Source organism: Sabethes cyaneus, chromosome 3, assembly GCF_943734655.1.
Source record: "Sabethes cyaneus chromosome 3, idSabCyanKW18_F2, whole genome shotgun sequence".
Taxonomy (NCBI): Eukaryota; Metazoa; Arthropoda; class Insecta; order Diptera; family Culicidae; genus Sabethes; species Sabethes cyaneus.
This window is the reverse complement of record NC_071355.1, coordinates 10383292-10406949: the sequence shown is the minus strand read 5'-3', so window position 1 is coordinate 10406949 and position 23658 is coordinate 10383292. Positions and strand designations below refer to the sequence as shown.

The 23658-nt window shown below is 41.0% G+C and overlaps 2 protein-coding genes across 2 annotated transcripts; one reads left to right on the top strand and one right to left on the bottom strand.

The window, feature by feature from the left end:
• The first annotated feature begins 991 nt into the window (after window positions 1-991).
• On the top strand, window positions 992-2082 carry LOC128741737 (mitochondrial fission process protein 1). Its single transcript, XM_053837734.1, has 4 exons — window positions 992-1149; window positions 1251-1378; window positions 1451-1560; window positions 1613-2082. Exons 1-4 carry the CDS (start codon window positions 1098-1100, stop codon window positions 1779-1781), a joined length of 459 nt encoding a protein of 152 aa, XP_053693709.1. The 5' UTR covers window positions 992-1097; the 3' UTR covers window positions 1782-2082.
• On the bottom strand, window positions 2017-19486 carry LOC128741736 (pickpocket protein 28). The gene is made up of 5 exons (XM_053837733.1): window positions 19392-19486; window positions 4032-4113; window positions 3867-3975; window positions 2652-3809; window positions 2017-2590 (listed from the first exon to the last, which is right to left on the bottom strand). The coding sequence occupies exons 1-5, from the start codon at window positions 19431-19433 to the stop codon at window positions 2320-2322; spliced, it is 1662 nt and encodes a 553-aa protein (XP_053693708.1). The 5' UTR covers window positions 19434-19486; the 3' UTR covers window positions 2017-2319.
• Between the last annotated feature and the right edge of the window lie 4172 nt (window positions 19487-23658).

Here is a 23658-nt window from a genome sequence, read left to right as displayed (position 1 = left end):
TGCAACACTACCGTTCTCTTTCTTTCGTTTACGTCAAAGAAGGAAAGCAAAACTGTGCGAAATGTAAACAAAACTATTGCCTTCCTTCTTTTGCGTAAACGAAAGAAAGAGCAATACTGCCGTACAGGAGAAGAGTGCCCAGTTTTGATGGATGCAGAGTTGTCAAAAAGATTGATCACATATTAGGAACACAATTTATAGCGTCCGCCATTATAGCGCGTAAAAAGCTGGATATGGGTATCATTTCTAAGAGTCAAAACCGAACATTTAGTGAAAAAATAATTTTTGACGGAAAACCTCTATTGCTCCAACTAATATCTCATCCACAACGATGAGAAAAAGAAGTGGTGATAAAATGCAGCCCTGTCTCACGCCAGCAGTAACCCTTATAAGGGCCGGCACCGCGCACCGTTGTGTAAAAAGGATAAAAAACCTCGTTGAGATGGACTAGCTTATCTGAAACTTCTCTACGCCCAAGTGCACCCCAGATATTTTCGTGGTTGAGTCGGTCGAAAGCCTTTTCGAAGTCAACGAACACCAGCAGAAGAGAGTCCTGGAATTTGTTGATCTGCTCCAATATAATGCGGAGCGGTGTGATATGGTCTACACATGATCGACCAGCACCAGATCTTCTCCTGGATCCGGTGGAGGATTACCTTACAGAGTTCTTTAGGAGTAATACAGAACTACGCGATACCGCACCGCATTCAGTTAGGTCCTTTTTTAGCAAGTTTGACCAATATGCCCTGCATCCAGTTTGATGCATCATCTGGGCTGACAAAGATTGCCTAATGTGTGAGGCCATGCAAGTTTGAGGCTTAAAACAGCTTCTGTCCAAATTTTCTATGGGGAAGCGCTAATATGTTGGGTATTCGCTAATCTGGCAACGTTGCTTTCATATGTCACTGTTATCATCACTATCATTACAATCATTATCAATCATCATTCAATTTTATAAACAAACTTCAATCGAGTCGCCGTGATTCGCTGCATAGCTCTGATGAGATCGTAATCGTAATCATAGTTCAGTTTGAAATTGGCCAAAACAGTGGTGAGCGGCACTATCGATTAGTTTCATAAAGCTAGAACCAGTATTAATGTCGATAACGGAGAAGGATCTCTACCGGGACACTCCGGTTCGATATCTTGGTAAGTTGGCAGACTTTTTATGGCGCCAAAAAGTCTGCACGTTGTTACATCATCCTTTGCCGAGTTAGGAAAAACATGATTATTATTTTATGCGCTTTAAGGTTACGCCAACGAAGTCGGGGAAGCATTCCGGCCCATTATCAAGAAGATATTCGTTCACGCTAGCTATGCCGTCTCGATCGGTTACGTGCTCGCGGATACGGCGGACAAGTCTCGCAAGCAGTACCAGGTAGGTAACATAACAATTTAGACTGCAATTCTAGGGCAAGATTGTGAAATGTTTTTCTCTGCCTGATTTTAGAAACCAGTGGCGCTCGGTGGAGGTCCGCGTGGAGCGGCGATTGCCACAGGTGACACCTTGATTTGGCAAATGTTCGCATCGGTCATTATACCGGGGTTCACCATAAATAGGTACGTAACCACGTGATAGCGTTTAAAGTTGTAACGAATCTACGCATTTTAGAATTTGTTGGGCAACCAAAAAGGCCCTTAAGGCTAGCAAGGTGAAGGGTCCACTGGGAAAATGGATTCCCACCGCCATCGGACTGGCAGCGATTCCCTTCATCATTCATCCCATCGATCACGGGGTAGATCTCGTGATGGACGAAACCTACAGGAAGTTTGTTAAATAATGCCACACTGAGTTTGCTAGCTTAGTAAAACGTGGAGGTGTTAGATTTGTCTCGAAGTTATTCGTCAATTTCACGAACGCAACATATGACAACAACTATTATACACAGTCGCTCTCGAAAAAACTAATCGCAGAAATATGGAATAGCAGATAAAACTTTAACCCTGGGTATGAACTGCTGTGATAAATAAAATATGTTATGAAAAATGCTGCTCAATACCGGTGCTAACACGTGTTATAAGTGCAATGAAATAAATTTATTGAATTATTCGTTCGAAGCCAGCGAATATCTTTAGCTCTGGAATTAAATGATTATTCATAAAATGGAAAAGTGCTGCTATTGCTTCCACCAGCAGACGTTTTACGCAAGCGAAGGTTGCTATCGAACCAGTCGGTAATCTGGTGCACTCGTGCGGTAACGAACAGCCGGATTTGTTGCGGTAAATTTTGTACGGGATTGATTTCATCTGCAAATTGGACATTCCGTTTTACTGGTTGGGAATCCTGAAACTTTATTTGTTAATTTTTACTCCTTAAGCTTAGCCTGTTACGCTTACGGTATGATTGTAGAACAAATTAAATTCCCGCTCGCGAACCCTGCTCTCTTCCCTTTCCCGTCGTTTCGCGAAAAGTGGACGTAAAGTCATGAAATAGATCACCTCTGCTAGGGAGATCAACGAGAAACCCATGAAAAGTCCGAGCAGTCCTCCGATGTTGGAGAGAAAATCGGTGAAGCCTACCAGTTCGCCTTTGATTAAACTCCGGAAATACGTTTCCGAGAAGAAAATGTAAATTAAGGCGATGTTTTCGCTGCGAAAGGTTAGAATATTGAGGCACTTGATTGATTGATTGACTGATTGATTTAACATACCGCGCATAAGTGTGATTATAGGTCAGTAATTTTTCCCGGATCTGGAACTTTCCAACGCACAGCTGCGCGGTTGAGATATCCGTTGAGTAGTTTATTTCGAAGCAACCAGGTAGACAGCTACACATAAGGCTAGTGTTTGCGGTCAACGCAATCGACATCCTAATTTCCTCGTAGCAACTGGCATCTGTCTTGCTGCAAATCTTGGCATCTTCCCGGACCTTCGGCATGTAGTACAGCACGCAGCCGCAGTTTTCCTGAACCAGCCGAGCCTCGCATTCCATTTCACAATTGTTGCGCGAGTACGTTCGATAGTAGGACAGATTGGCTTCGTTCGCGAAGACACACTGCCTTTGCGGTTGGGAAACCTTCCGGATGAGATAGGATGCATCACTGAGTCTTGGGTACACGATAACGCGGTTTTCCGAGCCAACCTCGATGTATTGAGCGTATTCGGCCATTTTTGGTGTTTCGGTTGGGTTGTGCAGCAACAGCTTGAATCCATACGAACTTGTTGACGAGCAAAAGTAGTCGTTTACGTTGGCATCCAATATGACGGTTAAACCCATGTGAGCTCCAGTGCCGGCAACCGCCCTAGGATAGCTTCGGTTTGTTAGTTCACCAACATAGCCGCTTTCCGGTGTCCAATCAATCGGTGTAAACGGGTTACCTGTATCTTGTTCTTGTTTCGTAGATTCATCTTCATGGAGCATCATGTAGGAAGAATCGACGCTGTTAAACGTGCAGCACAGTCCTTCGTCGGTTAGCACCGGCTGAAACATGTAGCTACACTTTTGAACTTTCTGAGCGTATCGACAGGCTTGGATCATTTTGTGGCACGGTTGCGTGGCACCCAACAGCAACTGCCGAACAGTGGACCACTTACCTTCGAAGCGGGTCATGTTAACGTCGCTGTCCAGCGCACAGATGCTGTCCAGTACCATCTGTTCAGCGCTGTTCGGTGCGATTGTCAACGCAACCGTGCGGCGTGCCTGGTTCATGTTGCAAATTGTGACCGCCGGGAAAGGAATATCGCGGATGTGAGTCGCAACCGGATTCATCCCGATTATGATCGGTGTCGATTGCCACTTTTGGTACACGTTAGTGATGAAATAGATCGACAGAATCGATACCATCAGAAATGAAACGGAAAAGAACGCTCTGGAATGAGATGGAAGTACAAAACTTATGCTGCAGCGTTTTTATTTCACCGGATACCTTTCCACCGTTGAAAGACTTATGGTTCCGACGTACTTCAGACCATGAATGGTGGTATTCAGACAGTATTCGCGCAAATTTTCCATTGGTGTTACTTTAGGTATGTCCTCTGAAAATCGAAAAACCCATAGAATCAAACGATAAATTGGTCTAACATTAATTCACCTTTTCCAATTTGAACTAGTCTATTGGTCACTTCGTGTAAAGTTTTTCGAGGGCGTCCAACGGATGGAGTCCACATGCTCTTCTGAAACAGAACATAGGTATTGCGTTATTTTTTTCCTTTGCAGATAACTAATTATAACAACATTTTTCAACTATACCGATGGTTTGTTCTACCCTCTACCGAAAATACAATGATATCCAGTTTGTACAGTTCTAACATATCCAGCCAGATCATTAGTGGAAATAATGTTTATTTCTAGATACTAGAGTCCGCGGTATTAAACTTATTGGAAGCTGAAAAAAGGGGGAACGAACGAAGGTCGAAAACCTCCAGCCTGACATAATTATCCTTTTTGCATTTTTAGCCCGTTACTGAAGATGATCGTCATTGAATCCTTTGTGAAAATTTGACCAACTTTCCAGGACAACCGTTCTCGTCGATGATTTTTCATTACGGTTGATGGTATCACATGCAGCTCTAAAGTTGAAGATTGGGCGAGGGAATGCTGTATTCCCGACCTTCTTGAAGGATCTGTCGCACCATAAAGATTTGTATCTGTCTTTGACCGTCATCAACAAAGCTGATCTGATAACTGCCCACTAATGAAATGAGCCTAAGACTCTGTCGCATCCAAGAACATGGCCGTACATAGTAGCTTCTTCCAACACAGACTCCTACACAAGTACACCTAGAGAACACCAAATCAAACAGAATCACAGATCGACTACGTTTTGATCGACTGTCGGCATTTCTCAGACATTATCGACGCCAGATCCTATCGAAGTGCTAACGTTGCTTTCAACCACTACCTAGTGATGGTCAAGGTGCGTCCAAAACTCTCCGTTGTGAACAACATTCGGTACCGACACCAGCTCCTCTCGATGACTGTTGGAACACCATTCAAACAGCCATTATCAGTGTAGCGGAGAACTCCATCGGGCATGTGGCACGGTATCAGCGGAACGATTGTGGTGTGACGATGAAAATAGGATGGTGATGGATAAGGAAATGTTCCGCACAGAGCCGGCCGGCAAACCCGTGCGGTGGAACGGAGCATCGCGCTTCAGGGGGCCTCGCGCTTGGTGATGATTAAAGAAAAATGTTGAAAATTCTATTGAGTGGACAATCCTCTGCTGTATACAGCACAATTAATAGATCAGAAATGTTTGTATGTTTTTTATTGTTTCCTTTCCTCATTTATTTAAATGTAGAGTGCAACGTGTTAAGAAAATAAATCGATGAAATAAGACCTCGTTGCTTTGGAATGTGTCGTTACATAATGTGCCGAACGATTCCGCTCTGTTTGCACGCAGATTGATTACGGATGCATCGTTCAAATGGGCACTTAGCTATTTTGAACCAATGAAATCTCTACATCCGGATGGTATTCTACCCGTTTTCTTACATAAAATTAACAGCATTATAATGTTGGAGCTTTTCAACCTTTTTCGAGCCAGTTTCACTTTGGGACCATTCCGGAAAATTGGCGGAAAGTAGGCAGATATCTAAGTATGCCTTTAGGTATCTGCCTACTTTCCGCCAATTTTCAGATATAAGGCAGATAAAAAAAGAGAAAACCATGCAAAAGGTTTGCAAACCGATAAGTTTGACATCAACGCTTCTGAACTTGGTAGACTAAATCGCGGATAACTATATATGCAATGAATTTTCAAAAATTCTCCGTTGCATGGACCATGCATACCAACACAGTAAATCTACGGAAACGGCATTGCTCTGCGTTGTGACGTTAATTGAGAAATGCTCGAATATCAAGAGACGACACTTTGGGTTTTCCTTGATGTTGAAGGCGCTTTCAATAATGTGTTCCGATTTCGATGATGAAAGAAAGTCCTCATGGAGCGCTCGCACCTTTGCTTTGATCACTGATGGCCGACGCATTCCTTCATTAGTAGCGCATGTTGACGTAGTACTTATCGTCAGAGAAAAGTTTGGGTTTGGGAATTAAATACAGGGTTGTAGACAAAACAGTTGAACAGTGAGTTACGCACAATCGGGGGACTCCCAACTGGATACGGTCGCGCTCTTTATCATTTAAACAATATCGAATGATACCGAACCGACACCTTCCGCTTTTGTAAAACTGCACTTGGAAGCTCAGAGTATCTGCTTTATCTAGGCATAACTTCTTCGGAAGTTTCCTTCTCACTCCATAATGAGAATTGGATCCAAATCCCAAAAGGTCATTGATTTCATTAAGCACGTATCGTATCACGGCACAGGATTAACGGGTGGCAACTAAAATTTTGAAATTTTTTCGCGACCCTTATACTCAACAACAAACGAGCTCAGAGAGAAATGACAGTATGTATGTGTAAGCTCTCTTTCTCCTCTTTTTGTTAAATTTTTTTGTTTTGTTTATGCTTGTCCAGTTTAGCTAAAAATGGCGTCGAAACAAGAAGCATTTCTGGAGTGCATTGTATTCCTTCTACGAACTGCAACAGAAATCTCGGTGACTGCTTACCATATCCTAAGATGCCCAACAACTATTCGCAAGCAAGGTAGTGGAAGACCAGCCAAAATTATGGACGCAGAAGGACATCGTTCTCTTTCTCGTTTCTTCAACAATAAGCCCTCTGGTTTAGCTATCAATTAAGATGCCCCAGATGAATGTTTGAAGAAAATTTTAATCCCGTTTCTACAAAAATATCATGCAGACGGACAATACGTGTTTTGGCCGGTTAGAGCATCATCGTTTTACGCAGAAAAAAAACAATCGTTCCTGAATTTTTACCCAAAAACCACGACTCGAAAAATCTGTCATCTGTCAATCGAAGATTTCTTCGTGATTTTGAGTTCCTTGATGTACACAAATAATTGATTGGTAGAATTCGCAAAGTCGAGTACGGCCGTCATGTACAACGCTCCTGTTTCGACGTCAAACGAAAGCTTCGCCGAACAGCCGATTACGGACCGTTTTCAAATGTACTCTATTTTTTTTCAACAATGGATAATGTATCTTTAATTTCTGTAAATCAGATCTTCTTCATGTTTGTCTTTTTTTGACAGCTTGAGAAAAAAATTCCAAAATTTTAGTTGCCACCCGTTACAACTATCTAGTTCAGAGACGGCCAAACCGCGACCCGTGGGTCGTATGCGGCCCTTCGAGATGATTCGTGTGCTCCGCGGACTGATCAGGATGGTGGACTTTGGAATAATTTTTTTGAGGACAAAGGGTCACTTAATTTAGTCGTAATGCCTCGTGTATGTTTTTGATCTAAACGCTTTCCGGTTTAAATTTTGTGGTGATTCCTAGAAAATTCGTGGTTTTTGCTGCCGCATATATTACATTTTGTTATGTTTAGGCCTGGCCAGGTTACTGCGCGCCCTGCGGCATTCATGGGGCGTGGGCTTAGTTGGGAATGTCTCCGTTTTGGTCAAAGTGACGCTTTTTGACGAAAGAAAGGGGGATTCCCCATAAAAAATACCTGCTACTTCGAGGAATACTCATGTTGCTATTTGATATTTGGGAATGTCGATCATAGATGGTGCTAGTGTTCAGGCTAAATGTGAGGTAAGATAATTTTTGTTGATTTTTCTTCCAAAAGCTATGTCTGTTTGTCTGTACCTGAATGGTGCCCAGGCGGAGAACCATGGAGGCGGGGAAAGCGATTTTGACGGTGCAACAAACCGGGAAGAGGTGCCAGCCCTAATGATAGGGGCGAAGGCCATCATGCAGCTAAAGAACAACAAGTCAGCTGGGAAAGATGGTATCGGAGCGGAGCTTATTTAAATGAGACCAGAACCAGACGTTTGTATACACCGGCTTGAGAATTTGGGATACGGAACAGCTATCGGAGAAGTGGAAAGATTGGTTTATCTGCTCGATCTACAAGAATGGCGACAAGTTGGACTGGACATGTCCATGTTAAAATATGCACGAGGCTCAAGGAGGACCTGCGAGTGCTCGGAGTTTTCGAAAGACGAGTGCTAAGAACGATCTTCGGCGGCGTATCGGACAACGGAGTTTGGAGGCGAAGGACATAAACCATGAGTTCGCACAGCTCTATGGCGAACCCAGTAATCATAAGGTGGTTAAGTTGGACGGTTACGATGGGCAGGGTATGTTTCAAGAATGCCGGACAACTATGTTCTTTCCGATTCATAACTTAACATTTAACTATGGTCGCACTCAACCATGTACTTCATTCTACAATGATCGTACCGAATCATTTAATTCCTCTATGGTACCAAATCAACAACCATTCAACAATGCATATACCGAATCTATCGTACCTAACGATTTAATTCATATATGATCATAGTGAACCATATACCATATATTGAATCATCTTGGGTCGTACCGAATCATTTAATAGTTAATTATTCATCCATGGTCGTGTCGAACCATATCTTTCATTGAATAATGAACGTACCGAATCATTTCATCGACCCATGGTCGTACCGAACCATTCAATTTATGCCCATGCAGAACCATTTTATTTACCAATAGTCAAACTCAACCATTTCATTTATCTGTGGTCGTACAGAACCACATACTTTTGTAACCGTCGGCTTAGTCTCTGCCCAAGGTTTAGGAGACCGGTCGCACGTGTATAATATTTAACGAATGTCACGTCAAGAAAATAGTTGAAATACTCTATTGCGAACAGCTTTCCCCGACGACGTGCAGCCATACGTCAACGGCTTCTGTCCCACCCACCCACCACCAGGGGCCGGAAAATGGAGCAAAGTTAACATCGATTCCAGGATAAAGGGACAAGAAAACGATAAGCGAGAGACAGTGGAGGTTTTAGTGCGGAAAGGTTATAGGTCGTTGGACAAAAGATAGTCTGAGCCATTACTTTGTCTGAAGTCAAAGAAACCGGTACCGTAAAGCGAAATATAATCGCATAACTGAGACAGTGAAGACAAACTAAAACAAAAGCCGGATCTGTGTATGAAAAAGTATAGTAGTGAAAGACCGAAGCAAAGGAAGAATTTCGAAAGAGAAAGACGTGTGTTAAAAAAAGCAAGCGACAGGACACCTGTGTTTATCCTGAGTTTCCAGCCCGACGTTTACCTACGTTTGGCCTTGAGCATTACACATTACCACGGAACATTCTCTGATCTCCGCCGTTGCCACCACTTCCGCCAACTCCAAAGCTGAAGGCACGTCCCTGCCATTGACGCCATCGCAGTTAAGCCGCGTCATCGCCATCGCGCTTAACCAGAACGCTAGAGTGTGCCCGCAGCCGTAACGCCGGAAGTTAGCCATCGAACCCCGTGCCAAAGTCGCCGACCTGACCGCAAGCGGATACCGGTCAGCACCTCTGCCGGAAGTGAACTGCTCAGATACCAAAAGGTAGTAGTTACCGAGGGAAATCCGTTAATGAACGGAACAGTTTTTCATGTGTTTTCAGGTAAAGGTTTTCATGTGTTTTCTTGACGGTGTTTTCGCGAATAAGTCGCGAACGTTTACCGTCTCCGAAGCTTGTTTTAGGGGGCCTCGTAAGTGCTGGGCAGTCTAGTAGTCGTCTAGTAGTCTAAGTTCCCCCCGTCAGTTACACTTTATTCAAAAATGAGCGTACCGTACTACAATCTACGACGAATCATTCGACGACTGGCTTGTTAGATCAGCACCGTACCTCGAAGTTAACTGAGCGGTTAGCAGCAAGGGCACCTCATTAGATAATTTCAAGGATTTAGGAGGAGGAAAAACTACCAAAGGAGTGGATGGAAGGTGTTGTCCCATCTACAAAATGGACGCTCAGCTAGATTGTTGTAATAACCGTGTCATTACGTTGGTCAACGCTGTCTACAAGGTGTTCTCCCAGATTTTGTTGAGCGAGTGATATGCTGCGTGCGCGTTCTGGGGGCACTTCGAAGACCCTTCGAATCGTGCAGAGGGGGGTGGCAAGGTGATGGACTGTCCAATAAGTTTTGCAACATCTCTATTGAAGGTGTGATCCGGCGAGCGGGCATCGAAACGAGCAGAACGAAGTAGCGGAAAGGTGGGGAGGGGGACGGAGGGGTATTGGTAGCTATGCTTAACAAGTAGTCGTTTTGACCTTTTGTCCAATGCTGGAAGGTGCATGGGTCGAACCAAGCTATAATCTGAGATTATAACTGGATTCGAACCCACAACACCCGCCAGGACATGTGGCTCGCTGGTACTTGTACCTTTGAACCATAGAGGCGCTGGACAAAAGGAGACTGCAAAACCTACTTATTAAGATAGCGACGCGTCTGGTTGGGTTTTAGACACAAATTCTGCCTCTTCCTCCGGCTACTGTAGATAACCACCGACCGAGAAGTTTAAATCTAACTTGTTTTTACTTTCAGGACGACGACACTATGCAGGCCCTTGTGAGTTGCAAGGTACTACACGTGACGTCCTTCGTCTGTCAGCGTGTTAGCAGCGATTCTCAGCGCAGGTTTTCGGGAAAAGGCCCCGTTCCTATGAAATAGGCTAATCTCATGTTTTTAGTCTTGACCTTGAAATGCGGTCATACATAAAATAAATATTTTTTGAAACGGTGGTTCTACACCGGGACTCGTCTGGCAGACGTCGTGAAGAGGCTCCAGAGAAATTAACGTTTACCTCCCACGGACAGTGGCTATCAGTGGTTGGAGAATTCACGAAAAAGTGATCGTTTGAATCGATGAACATCCCTCATGAACACACACTATTCGCCTGCCTCGGCGATAATGCACGCATCAGCTTTGAATTTTATCACGAACAGAACCTCAATGTGAACATCAGAATTCGTTCAAAAATTGAATATTGAACATTGAGTGTGTTCGATTTATCGGATATAGAATGTCCGGGGACGCCAGAAAGTATTCAAAATAATATTACCACGAAAAGGGAATAGTTTAAAGTAGTGTTAGTGGCTTTACAAGCACCAGAAAGCAGTAATTTGCACTTTTGCGTTGCTCACGATATTCGTATATTCAGCGATGCTACGAAGCGTGAGTGTATGATGCTCATTGTTATAGGCGAATTGAACCACTCGCGTAGCTGTTTTATCATGATAAAAACCATTTGCCGATGCTCGGCGTATATATTCATTTTGCGAGTTTTCCAACCTCTGGTGGCTATTGACGGCGATGAATTTGGAAGTGGTTGATGAGTTGATATATTTGGGATCTCTGGTTACCGCTAATAATAATACGAGTAAGGAGGTTCATCGAAGCATTCGAGCTGGAAGTCGAGCCTACTTTTCCCTCCGCAAGACGCTTCGATCAAGAAACATACGTTGCAAGGATGCCGGACGATTTTGCAGGGATATCCGTTCTCTTGAAAACCTCTTGGAAACGCCAGGAATAGAGGAGCCCAACGTGCTAGATGGCTCTACTAGGTTGAAGCTAACTTACGTGTGCCGAAACGTTCAACGAATTGGCGACGAGTAGCCCAGGACCGAGTAAAGTGGAGAGAATCTCTCAATGCGACAAGAGCCATCCCGGCTTTATGCTGCCAGTAAGCTAAAGTTCTTTGAATGATTTAGCAATTGTCGAATAACTGAATAACGCGCGACCCACATCTGAAAAGGTTAGTCCATTTTTGTTTGCATCCTTTCAATAGTTCTGTCATTAATTTATTCGTGTTTCTACAGGACAGCATATAGGTGCTCATCTTTCCGTATCAACAATCGATTTATGTGTTCTACTGTTTCTGTCCCTTTCCAAATGATGCTGAAACATTTTCCAGGTCCATTAGGAAATCAAACTCATATGTCACCTAATGGTTTTGATTTTATTTTATCATTGGCGTACATCTTGCTCTTGCTCCGATCGGGCGTTCCCGCATTGAGACAATCGAATCATGTCGAGATCTCCAGGCAGCCGTATAGATAAAAGCCTTTTATATTTCAGGTGCAGAGTAGAGCCTCCAGCGAAAGCAGATAAAGTGATTAAAGTTTAATTTTCAATTTGTTCCACAGCTCTGTAGAAAATATCACTCCCTGCGGGAGGGTGTGCTGCCGGAATGCTATAACCTATAACATAACTGTTGGCAGAGCACTCATAAATGAATGAGAAATTTGGAACCACATTCCCGTGAGTCGGTTCTCTAGAATAAAATTTTGATTTCCCTAGCCTTCTATCTGTTCGGTTAGGAGTTCATACGGTTTGAGAACTGCTGCAACGGTTTGAGAACTGCTGCAAATGGTCTGCGGGAATTGACTGAAAACTCGTGTAGGGTAGGTCCGGTTGTTAGCTGATTCAATTTTTATTTCCAGAAAGTCTTTAAAATATTCAGCAGTTGGTAGTTTATTAGGGTATATTTCGGTTTTTACAAACGAACACAGAAGTGTGCTGCTGAAAATAGACTCATCAAGACAGAATTAAAATCGACCCACAGCCAGTGCTTTCCAATTAAGTTAAAATATGACTGAAAATCACAGTTTATAGCCCCCACTAGAACCAAAATTGATATTGAGTGGCAGCCAATACTTTCAACAGAAAAAAATCATTAAAATTATAATAGTTTTTGGAGCATTGTCATTTTCATTCAATTAGCGCTGCACACTCGAATGAATGCGGCTCCAAATTTCCAGTTCGGCTGCTGTTGGTTATTTATTGACCAGCCACGGACGGGCTGCATCGGGTGGAATTCTGCATATCGTGTATCCATCCAGGCATAATCTGGCCGATAATGCCCGTATGAATTGAGGGCACGCAACGCAGCGACAGCTGCGGCATTACCGATGAGAGTAAAAATTAATTAAATTTTTATTCCCAATTCTGTGTTATTGCATTCGCCAAATTGGCACCGTTGCTCGTGAGTGGACATTCGTTGGTGTGAACAGCGGGAGTAATAGAATGGTTTAATAAAAAGGGAACTACAATTTACGTTACGTGCTAACGTAAGAACCGAGGAATCTACATTTACTGTACAGGACACAACACTTATAGTTAAAAAAGGAAAGTTTGCGGTTTTGTTGAGAACTTGTTTTTGGTATGTTTTAAGTTTCAAAATCGAAGCGAAAAGAGCGTGCCAAGCTTGGTTTCAAGAAACTGGTTTCTGAGGTAAAAGAATTGTACATTTATAGAAAATACTTCCACAAGCCAAGAGGTGTGAAACGTAGAATCGTTTGTTTCTAAAAGAGAAAGGCGGTTTAACCCAAGAAACAGTTTTGTTGTATAATAGCTGATCAAGCGCTCGTTCCACGTAGTAGTTGAATAAGTTTGTCTTCAATAAACATTTTGGTTGGCAAATATAATAAATAAAGCGCATTCATGGATTTCCAAGAAATTGAAAAATCATGCAACATTATACAATGCCGCAAATCTGAAATACATCTGTACTGTTTTGAGAAGAGAACTGCACAAATCACAAATATATGATCCTTTGCGAGAGTATTCTATACCGTAACGCTAACGGGCACACCCTCTCTTCGCTAGAAACTGTGGTTTGTCAACCTCTCTGTACTTAAAAATGTTTTTATCATATTTTTATTGAAAAGCTGAACATACTTAGTTTTAGAGATTTTTTTAAAGAAATAAAGTGGCGAAAATGCAATGGATTTACATGGTGCTTTATTTTTGCCTGCGATGACGAACCGAGACGCATTTCTTTGCCAAAATTGTTGGCTCAAAGATACCCCTTTTATTACAAGTAAAAACCAAAACCATGCGTCTCCATTGTATTTCCGCCTTATAAAAACTAGGAGGCTTTTTGGTTTACAAACAGTGTTTCTCAAGCCTATTCCGTGGAGAGATATAGATGGAAAAATCTATTCAAAATGTGTAAATGCTCACAAAATGGTTATTAGTTAACTGCTTTTCAATTCATATTTTTACGTAGGACTACGTCTTACTTTAATAGTGGCATTGCACGAAAACAAATGTGGCATGCTGCGAAAGCACAAATGATCATGACACGAAAAAATCATAGATTTTGAACGACAACAGCTTAGTCAGTTCTGTACGGATTTTACTGGTTTGCATACAAATCGATTCACAAAACGTGTGCCTATTCTGTGGTTTTTACAAAAAGATGCATTTTACCAGCTAACTGCTGGAATTTTTACATAAAGTTGAACAATCATGGTGAATTTACATGAGCTTCCAGCCAGTCACGTTTGAGCATTTTCGGGTATGAAATCGATATATCCAATGCATTTATTAGGTAGATATGATAGTGAAATTCATCGTTTTTATAACCTTTTAGTCTAATTATTGCCATTTTATTGAATATTGGATGTTTAGGATCTCAATTCCTAAGCTTTTCCTTATATGCTGAGTCCTTCCAGACAACCTGAAATACAACACAAAACACTATCAGTTTTCGTTGCTACGTGTTGCAAAAACAGTAGCAGTTTTACGGCCTGCTATAGTAGTGCATCGACAAGCCACGCCGTTTAGTTACGTAGATGATGAAAAGATATAATTTGAAAAATGGAAATAGTTCTGCGAAATGTTCAAATGTATTCCTAGTACGTGAATTTTGCCGATTAGCGTCGAAAATTAATGGCAAAAGTCGCGCAAGGCTGGAAAAACATCACCAAGGATGATAAGAAGGCATAATGCACATATATAAGGTTCTAAAGCAGGACCACTCTTAGACTGGTAATTCTTCAAACGAAATGAGTATCTTCTAACGAATTCCAGCCGAGACTTCTACTCTGACTCACTACAATTAGCACTACACGATTACCTCTCCCGAGAGCCAAACCTCTTGAAATCTGCTGTACCCATGAAACTTGAACAAGGTCGTCACCTCTCCTCGTGTGCTTGGTAGCTGTTACCTGTGTACATAGTAATTTCAAGTGAATGTTGCAAAAGTTTTATAAATCACCCACGAATAAGCCGCTTTAAGAGCCACCAAATAATGGTTGAAGAAGTCTTAGAATTAATTTTCTTTTCACTGAAATTAACTCATCAAGTTCTAAAAGTATCACCGAAATCAAATAAAAATGTTCATTTATGTTTGTGTTCTAAGCTCAATTTAGAAGTCAGTTTTCAGTTATTCTATTTGAATTTTATTTTAAATTTTTGGCCGGTGCTTCCGACGGCAGGTCTCGCCTTGAATCATCAGGTGTTAGTATAGGTAGTCTCTGGTGGTCTTGTTATTGACTAATGTTTTATGGAAGAGTCAAAAATTTCTTGCGTACGATTAGTTTTTAAGTTATGCAAAAATTTCTCAAGGGGTCTCAAGCCATCATAAAACAAATTCATGCCTCTAAAATCCCCCACATGTCAAATTTGGTTCCATTTGGGTGATCAGTTCTCGAGTTATGCAGAAATTTGTGTATCATTTGTTTGAGAACCCCCCTCTTAGAGGAAGGAGAGGTCTCAGTACACCATAGGAAAATATTTTGGCTCCAAAAACCCCCACATGCCAAATTTGGTTTCATTTGCTTGATTAGTTCTAGAGTTATGAGGAAATGTGTATTTCATTTGTATGGGAGCCCCCCCTCCTAAAAAGGGAAAGGGTCCTAATTCATCATAGAAAATATTCTTGCCTTCAAAAACACCCACATGCCAAGTTTGTTTCCATTTGCTTGATTAGTTCTCGAGTTAAGAGGAAATTTGAATTTCATTTGTAGAGGAGCCCTACCACCCTCTTAAAGAGGGGAGGGGTCATAATTCCTCTCCTAAAGAGGAGAAGGGTCTCAATCCTCCAAAGAAAAAAAATTTGTCTCCAAAAACGCCCACATGCCAAATTTGGTTCTATTTCATTGATTAGTTCTCGAGTTATGAGGAAATTTGTATTTCATTTGTAATAGGGGGAGGGGTCATAATTCCCTTCCTAAAGAGGTTAAGGTTCTCAATTAACTATAGAAAAAAATCCTGCCTCCAAAACCACCCACATGCCGAATTTGATTTCATTTGCTCGATTAGTTCTCTAGTTATGCAGAAATTTGTGTTTTATTGGTATGGCAGCCCCCCCTCTTAGTGGGGAAGAGGTCTCTTGCCATCATAAGAACCTTCCCTGGCCTCAAAAATCCCTACAGGCAAATTTTCACGCCAGTCGGTTCAGTAGTTTTCGATTATATAAGGAACATACAGACAGACAGACAGACAGACAGACAGACAGACAGACAGACAGACAGACAGACAGACAGACAGACAGACAGACAGACAGACAGACAGACAGACAGACAGACAGACAGACAGACAGACAGACAGACAGACAGACAGACAGACAGACAGACAGACAGACAGACAGACAGACAGACAGACAGACAGACAGACAGACAGACAGACAGACAGACAGACAGACAGACAGACAGACAGACAGACAGACAGACAGACAGACAGACAGACAGACAGACAGACAGACAGACAGACAGACAGACAGACAGACAGACAGACAGACAGACAGACAGACAGACAGACAGACAGACAGACAGACAGACAGACAGACAGACAGACAGACAGACAGACAGACAGACAGACAGACAGACAGACAGACAGACAGACAGACAGACAGACAGACAGACAGACAGACAGACAGACAGACAGACAGACAGACAGACAGACAGACAGACAGACAGACAGACAGACAGACAGACAGACAGACAGACAGACAGACAGACAGACAGACAGACAGACAGACAGACAGACAGACAGACAGACAGACAGACAGACAGACAGACAGACAGACAGACAGACAGACAGACAGACAGACAGACAGACAGACAGACAGACAGACAGACAGACAGACAGACAGACAGACAGACAGACAGACAGACAGACAGACAGACAGACAGACAGACAGACAGACAGACAGACAGACAGACAGACAGACAGACAGACAGACAGACAGACAGACAGACAGACAGACAGACAGACAGACAGACAGACAGACAGACAGACAGACAGACAGACAGACAGACAGACAGACAGACAGACAGACAGACAGACAGACAGACAGACAGACAGACAGACAGACAGACAGACAGACAGACAGACAGACAGACAGACAGACAGACAGACAGACAGACAGACAGACAGACAGACAGACAGACAGACAGACAGACAGACAGACAGACAGACAGACAGACAGACAGACAGACAGACAGACAGACAGACAGACAGACAGACAGACAGACAGACAGACAGACAGACAGACAGACAGACAGACAGACAGACAGACAGACAGACAGACAGACAGACAGACAGACAGACAGACAGACAGACAGACAGACAGACAGACAGACAGACAGACAGACAGACAGACAGACAGACAGACAGACAGACAGACAGACAGACAGACAGACAGACAGACAGACAGACAGACAGACAGACAGACAGACAGACAGACAGACAGACAGACAGACAGACAGACAGACAGACAGACAGACAGACAGACAGACAGACAGACAGACAGACAGACAGACAGACAGACAGACAGACAGACAGACAGACAGACAGACAGACAGACAGACAGACAGACAGACAGACAGACAGACAGACAGACAGACAGACAGACAGACAGACAGACAGACAGACAGACAGACAGACAGACAGACAGACAGACAGACAGACAGACAGACAGACAGACAGACAGACAGACAGACAGACAGAAATCCATTTCATGTAGCAATACATTTTTACAATTTTTAAGTTTCGCTGTTAGCCTGATTTGTGCTAAAGCATAAATTGGGGTTATCAAGTTTTAAACTGAAACAACGTTTATCACAAGATTGGGAAAAACTGAAAATTTTGGAAAACTGATTTTGGAAAATAGGCATTTGAGCAAATAAGGCCATTACAAATATTTTATAAAGTTTTTGTCTTTCCGGTGTTCGGCCACTGAAGGGGGGGGAGGGCGAAAAAAAACAAAGTGAATTTTTTAATCGAGCAAAAAAAACCATGGATTTTAAGAATTTTTATTTAAGGTTTAAACGTGAAAATCGAATCTATTCTTGCTTATAATATATACGTTATTATTTTCTATGCAAAAAAAATACGAAAAATGACAAAAACGAAGGAAAATTTTTTTGAACGATTTTCGGAAATTCCGTTGTTCGAATTTCCATTTCTGTTTCGTGCTAGAAGCGTTAATTCAACTCGGAGGCTCATTTTTCGAGTTTTTCAGACTAGAGCCCACAGAAAATTGATTTTATGAAAAGAAATTTGACTCATATCCTATAAATTATTTTTTAGTCCTCCGATTTTTCAAGCCAATTTCCAAGGGGGGGTGACAAAAACTTTAAATATGATTTGCAATGGCCTAATGCTTTAATTTTAAATGGTGTAGTCTAACTACCAATACTTCTAAGAACCTGTTTTATATAATGAACGTAATTGTTTTATCTAAAATGCTACGGTGACGAAAATATGCATTAATAATGAATAGTAGCGCAACTATTGGTACTACCACAACTTTCGGATCAACTACCCTAATTCAGTTAAAAGCCGTTAAAAATATTGAACAAAGAGGGAAAATTTAAATTGAATTGAGGTAGAATTCTGACCTGGAAAGAAATAACTCACACAAAATGGAGAAAATATTGGATTTAAATTAAAATAGATTAAGATAAACTTGAGTAAGAAGATTTTTTCATTCAATTCTTTTCCATTCCTTCTTGCTTACTCATATTTGAGTTTTCACTGAAACGCTTAAACAACTTTTTTGTTGATTTGCGATAAATTATTTAAGAAATAAAAACAGTCTAGGAAACAGGTTTGGAAAACAGAATTGAACTAATACTTGATGAGAACGTGTTTGAGTGCAATTGAATTAAATCCAAGTTGAAATTAAATTGTGCCACAACAATTAGCAAAACGTATTGCAAAAGTTTGGTGCTTTACCTTCTACCAAGGTCAGGGAACGCTAGTGACCACATCATGCCGATCTGATCTGAGCTAAATTTCGATAAGCGAAAATTTGTTATCAGTCAGAATAAAACTAATTTTGATGAAATGATGGTTGTTTCTGCACAGGTTCCATAGACTATTAAAAGAATACATTTAAATAGACCCAATCGACAGTACAGTTCCAACCAAAGCACTTTTCATCAGCTTCATTCGCTCGTTTTGATTTCCATTCATATTTTCCGTGAAAACACATAAATTTCTCTACATTGAACCAACTTCTTTCTTCTTCGGAACACGTATAAAAACCATAACCGAAAGAGAGCAAAAAATAAAATCAAAATTGCACTCGAATGTACGTGGGCAAAAAAAATAGCGGCGAAAAATATCCCTCCCGCTAGAGGTGTGGGAAAAATGATAAATCAACACCGTCCGACGTACCGACGTACAGCGGCATTCCGGACATTTCGCAAATTTTCCGTACGAACATAATCTCGAACAAAGTACAACTATAAAACCCCAACCCGACCCGGCACGGTCCATCGTCGTCGTCCTCGTCGTACAGACGGACGTGCGAGCGCAGGCGAGAACCAGTTTCACGGCTAGCGCCGCATTTATAATCTACTCACTTCCTTATTCCAGTAGTCGGTGACGGCGACGGTAGCCGGCATCTCGAATTCACCCGCTTATGATTTTTTTTGTTTGTTTCAATTTTCACTCGCCAAGCCGCTTCCTTCCGCTCGGTGGGTGTTCCGGTGGGAAACTGCACCATTTCGGAAAGTGATGTCGCTTTTATTTTGTGCATTTGACTCTCGTCCTGCTCGCTCCTCCTCTTTATCCTCCTCAGCTGGTGTCCTGGCTGGATTGCTGAGCCAGCTGTGTCATTATCATTACACTACTGGTGCTGTGAGGGGGTGCTATGATGGGTGGCCTGAGCCTGACAATTGGGTGGCAAATGGGGGGGAGGAAGGGTGGGATGTTCGGCATGTGAAGTTTATCCTTTCCGGTCGCTTACTTCATGAGTCCGCCTGGTTCGGTTGGCTCCGGAACGTGTCCATGTGGTAATGTTCTCGTTTATTTTTGCATTTTGTTGAATTTAATTCACTGAAGTACTCATGTGATGCACGGTTATGGCGAGAAAATGGAGCTTAGTTTTTCGTTCTATCCGTGTGCTTTCCTGCTGGGTTGCAAGCTGGTTGGAGGGTTGGAGTTGGAATGCAAGTGTTGTTTATTATTTGCACAAAAGTTTCCGCCGGAAAGGGGGAACTGCGCTCATCAAGGTTCGTTTGTGGTCAACTGTCGAGCATGCACTTGGATTTCAAAGTAAAACACTGTCCGTGTGGCTTGTTTAGCTTGTGACAACAATGTGTGTTTATTTTGAGAAGACTGAAAAGATAACGAAGCACTTCCAATTAGTTTTGTGTTGTGAAAAGCATTTTCCGGATAACTCTTGTGACCCACTCTTAAGTACCGATGCAATACCTACCTAAAATGCTAATGATGATGCAGTGCAATCAGCATAAATTTTATAGCATTACAGGATAAAAAAAATTGTAATTAAAATTATAATTGAGATATTTAATTTTAGACCAAACTCGGCATTAATATTAATATATTTTTGAAACGGTGGTTTGATGGTGGGACGGTAGGGGAAAGTAATGAACATTTTCTGGAGTGGATGGGAAAGAGCGAGAAAGTGAGGGGAGCGGGGGGGGGGGGGGGTTTGGTAGCACGCTTAACAAGTAGTCGTTATGACTATGAGAAATAAGCAGGAAAAATAAAAAGAGAAATAAAGTAAAAGAGAAAGAGGAGGAGGAATATTGAGAAAAAACGGGAAAATGATGTAGAGAAAAGTAAATAGAAAACCAAAAATAAAATTAGAGGAGACAACTGAGATAAATAAAAAGAAATTGGAGAGGGCAACAAGAAAGATTAATAGAGAGAAAAATAAAGTTGAAGATTTAGAGAAATTAAACGAAAAAGGGAGAACAGAATATAAAGAGAACAAAATGGAGAGAAAAATAGATAGAAAAATGGTGAGAAGAAGTGTAGATAACAAGAGAGAAAAATGAAGAAACAATAGTAAACAGTGAAAAGGCAACGTATGAGACAATGAAGGGGAGATGGAGAAAGAGAGGAATAGGAAACAGACAAAGACAAAGACAAGAAAAATGCATTTCTTATGGTTTATGGAAGATAAAAGTGAAGATGTACATGCTTCCAATATACTAAAATAATATTAGTGAATATTAAAATAATCCGTAAATCATCTGATCGATTAGCAATACAGTGCTTTGAAATAGGAAAGTCATTCTATTGAAAGTTATAAAGAAATAAAATTATTTCATTGGTAAATTTAAAAATTGGTGATACATGTCTGCATTCTAATTGCTTGAATGCGCAAATCCCGTTGTTGCTGTGATAGTTTCCTAACCTAACCTAACCTTATTAGATTAAAGCAAGCGAGATTAATATTTAAGGTGAAGGTCGGCAGAGGGCAGCTGCTTTTTTACTGATTTCAGTACTTGTTTCCACCATCGTTTTGTTTATACTAAGTTGCTAGTAGTAGATAATAATCTGTTATGAACAATTATGAAACGTAGAATCGCGTGCCTATTTTTGCTGTTGAACTAGATCCAACAGTAATTCTGTCACATAAAATGTTGTTTACGGTGAATTTTATTATCAGAGAATTTGATAAGTATATTTTCGACACTTTACGACCGTTAATTTAATAGTGAAAATTATTGGCCAATTTCACGCTCAACGTAAAAATGGCATCACTCCCGTTTCCTTGGTAACGTATCAACAACGACGGTCGCGGATTCGGAATTGCAATCGAAACGCAGTAAAGTTTTTCATATCAATTCAAGTGAACAGTTTGGACAAAATCATTATAATATCTTACCAGATAACTGTTCGGGTGGTAAATTAAAGTTTTTTGTGTTTCAAGTTAAGTTTCGCGAGTGATGTGATGAATGAGACGGACGCAAAAAATTAAAGAAAAATCGACGGCGAAAAAGTGAAAATATAGTGATGAATTTTAATTGTGCAGAAATCTCAGTATTTAGTATATGTTATGCCCCAAAAAGTAATAGAACCTATAGAATGCAATGTTTAGTGCGTCGAGTTGCAAGATCTTATTACGGCTAGCAGGTTAGTTGAACTAATTTTATTTTTTTGTGATGGTCTATCGAGTCTATGGAAACATGTTGATTCACTGAAGAAGGAAAGAGAAGAGTGATATTTGGTGCCATGCTAACTGCCATAAATGCACTCTGACGACCTTGTCCTTAAAGCAAACAGTAATGTCTTTACGTTCATTTGAAAAAACCACTGCCAACATTTTTTTTGCTTAGTTCAAGTTTAACTATTATTCTAATGAGTGTAAAAATGTGAATGATTTTATATATCGTAGAAATATCTTTCGGAATAAGAAAGACACAGAATTGCCACATTTTTCAGCAATGTGGTCTTTTTGTGTCTTTTCGATCTTTTCTTTATCTTGAAAATCGCAAAATAGCTGTGAAATTGGGTGCATGTTTGACTAACTGGTTCGAAAATGGTTCAGGAGTACCTCAGGGTAGCACTCTAGGACCTTTACTGTTTTCACGATTTATAAATGAGTAATTCTCACTGAAACGGGGCCTCTACTGACACGAGGTCTTCAAATATTGGAGCTTTTGCGCTTAATTGGTTGAAAATGGTTAAAAAATAAGAATTGCACTTTTGATACTTCGAAATAGTGGACCCCTCGTTCGCCAAGGGGCCTAACAGGTTAAAAAAAAGTTGAATTTTGAGCAAACCTTGAGATCTATATCATTTGATATTCCATAAATTTGCCATTAAACAACTAACAAATGACCCGGTTCTGTAAAGAAGAAAAACAAGGCTTTCAAATGGAGTAAAAAATTTTTTGGCGACTATCTTGGATTTGGTCGCCATATTGGATTTTATCAAAAAATCACCGTTTTCACTATGAGCCCTCCAACCGATTTTCATTTTAAGACCACCATTGAAAAGCCGAGGAAAAATTCTACAAGAAATATTCATAGAATTAGGTGTGCAACGGCATTAACTGAATAAAACAACCAGTTATTTGTAGTGATGATTTGATTATGATGATTTTGCCCAAACTGCTCACTTCAATTGATATGAGAAACATTACTTCGTTTCGATTGCAATTCCGAATCCACGACCGTGGTTGCTGTACGTTACCAAGGGAACGGGCGTATGCATGGAGTGATGCCAAGGTAAATGTTTGAGCATGAAATTCACCAATCATTTTCGCTATTAAATTACCTGTCGTAGAGTGTTAATAATACACATATAGAATTCACTGATAATAAAATTCACCGTAAACAACATTTTAGGTCGACCAAACCTCGTGATTTTAGTCATGACCTTGAAATGCGGTCAGGCATATATTAATATTTTTTAGAAACGATGGTTCTACAATTGATGAAGGGACGGTAAGGGAAAGTAATGAAGAAGAATTTTTTGGGAATTCCCCTCCACTCCCCTCCACTGTAGAACCCTCGTTTAAAAAAAATATATTAACATTTTAGGTGATAGAATTACTGTCTGATCTAGTTCAACAGCAAAAATAGATACGCGATTTTACGTTTCATAATTGTTCGTAACAGATTATTACCTACTACTAGTAACTCTGTTCTTCTGGAAAAAGTGCCATGGCATAAACAAAACGACAGTGACAGCTGGACGTGAAAGTACTGAAATCACTAAAAATGCAGCTGAACTCTGAGGACCTTCACCTTAATTTATTCGCCCATAACTTTGGAACGCCAGAATTTTGGAAATCTAAATACTTCATTGCAAATCTGAATAAGATATAAATCTAAAAAATCACAATCGGCAAACTGCTTGAAAAATAAC

Coding starts and splice junctions, on each gene's coding strand:
- LOC128741737 (XM_053837734.1), top strand. CDS start 1,098: ATGTCGATAACGGAGAAGGATCTCTACCGGGACACTCCGGTTCGATAT. Junction 1,150..1,250: donor CACTCCGGTTCGATATCTTG/GTAAGTTGGCAG, acceptor ATGCGCTTTAAG/GTTACGCCAACGAAGTCGGG. Junction 1,561..1,612: donor CCGGGGTTCACCATAAATAG/GTACGTAACCAC, acceptor TACGCATTTTAG/AATTTGTTGGGCAACCAAAA.
- LOC128741736 (XM_053837733.1), bottom strand. CDS start 19,433: ATGCCGGCTACCGTCGCCGTCACCGACTACTGGAATAAGGAA. Junction 4,114..19,391: donor CCGACTACTGGAATAAGGAA/GTGAGTAGATTA, acceptor GTTCTGTTTCAG/AAGAGCATGTGGACTCCATC. Junction 3,976..4,031: donor ACTAGTTCAAATTGGAAAAG/GTGAATTAATGT, acceptor TTCGATTTTCAG/AGGACATACCTAAAGTAACA.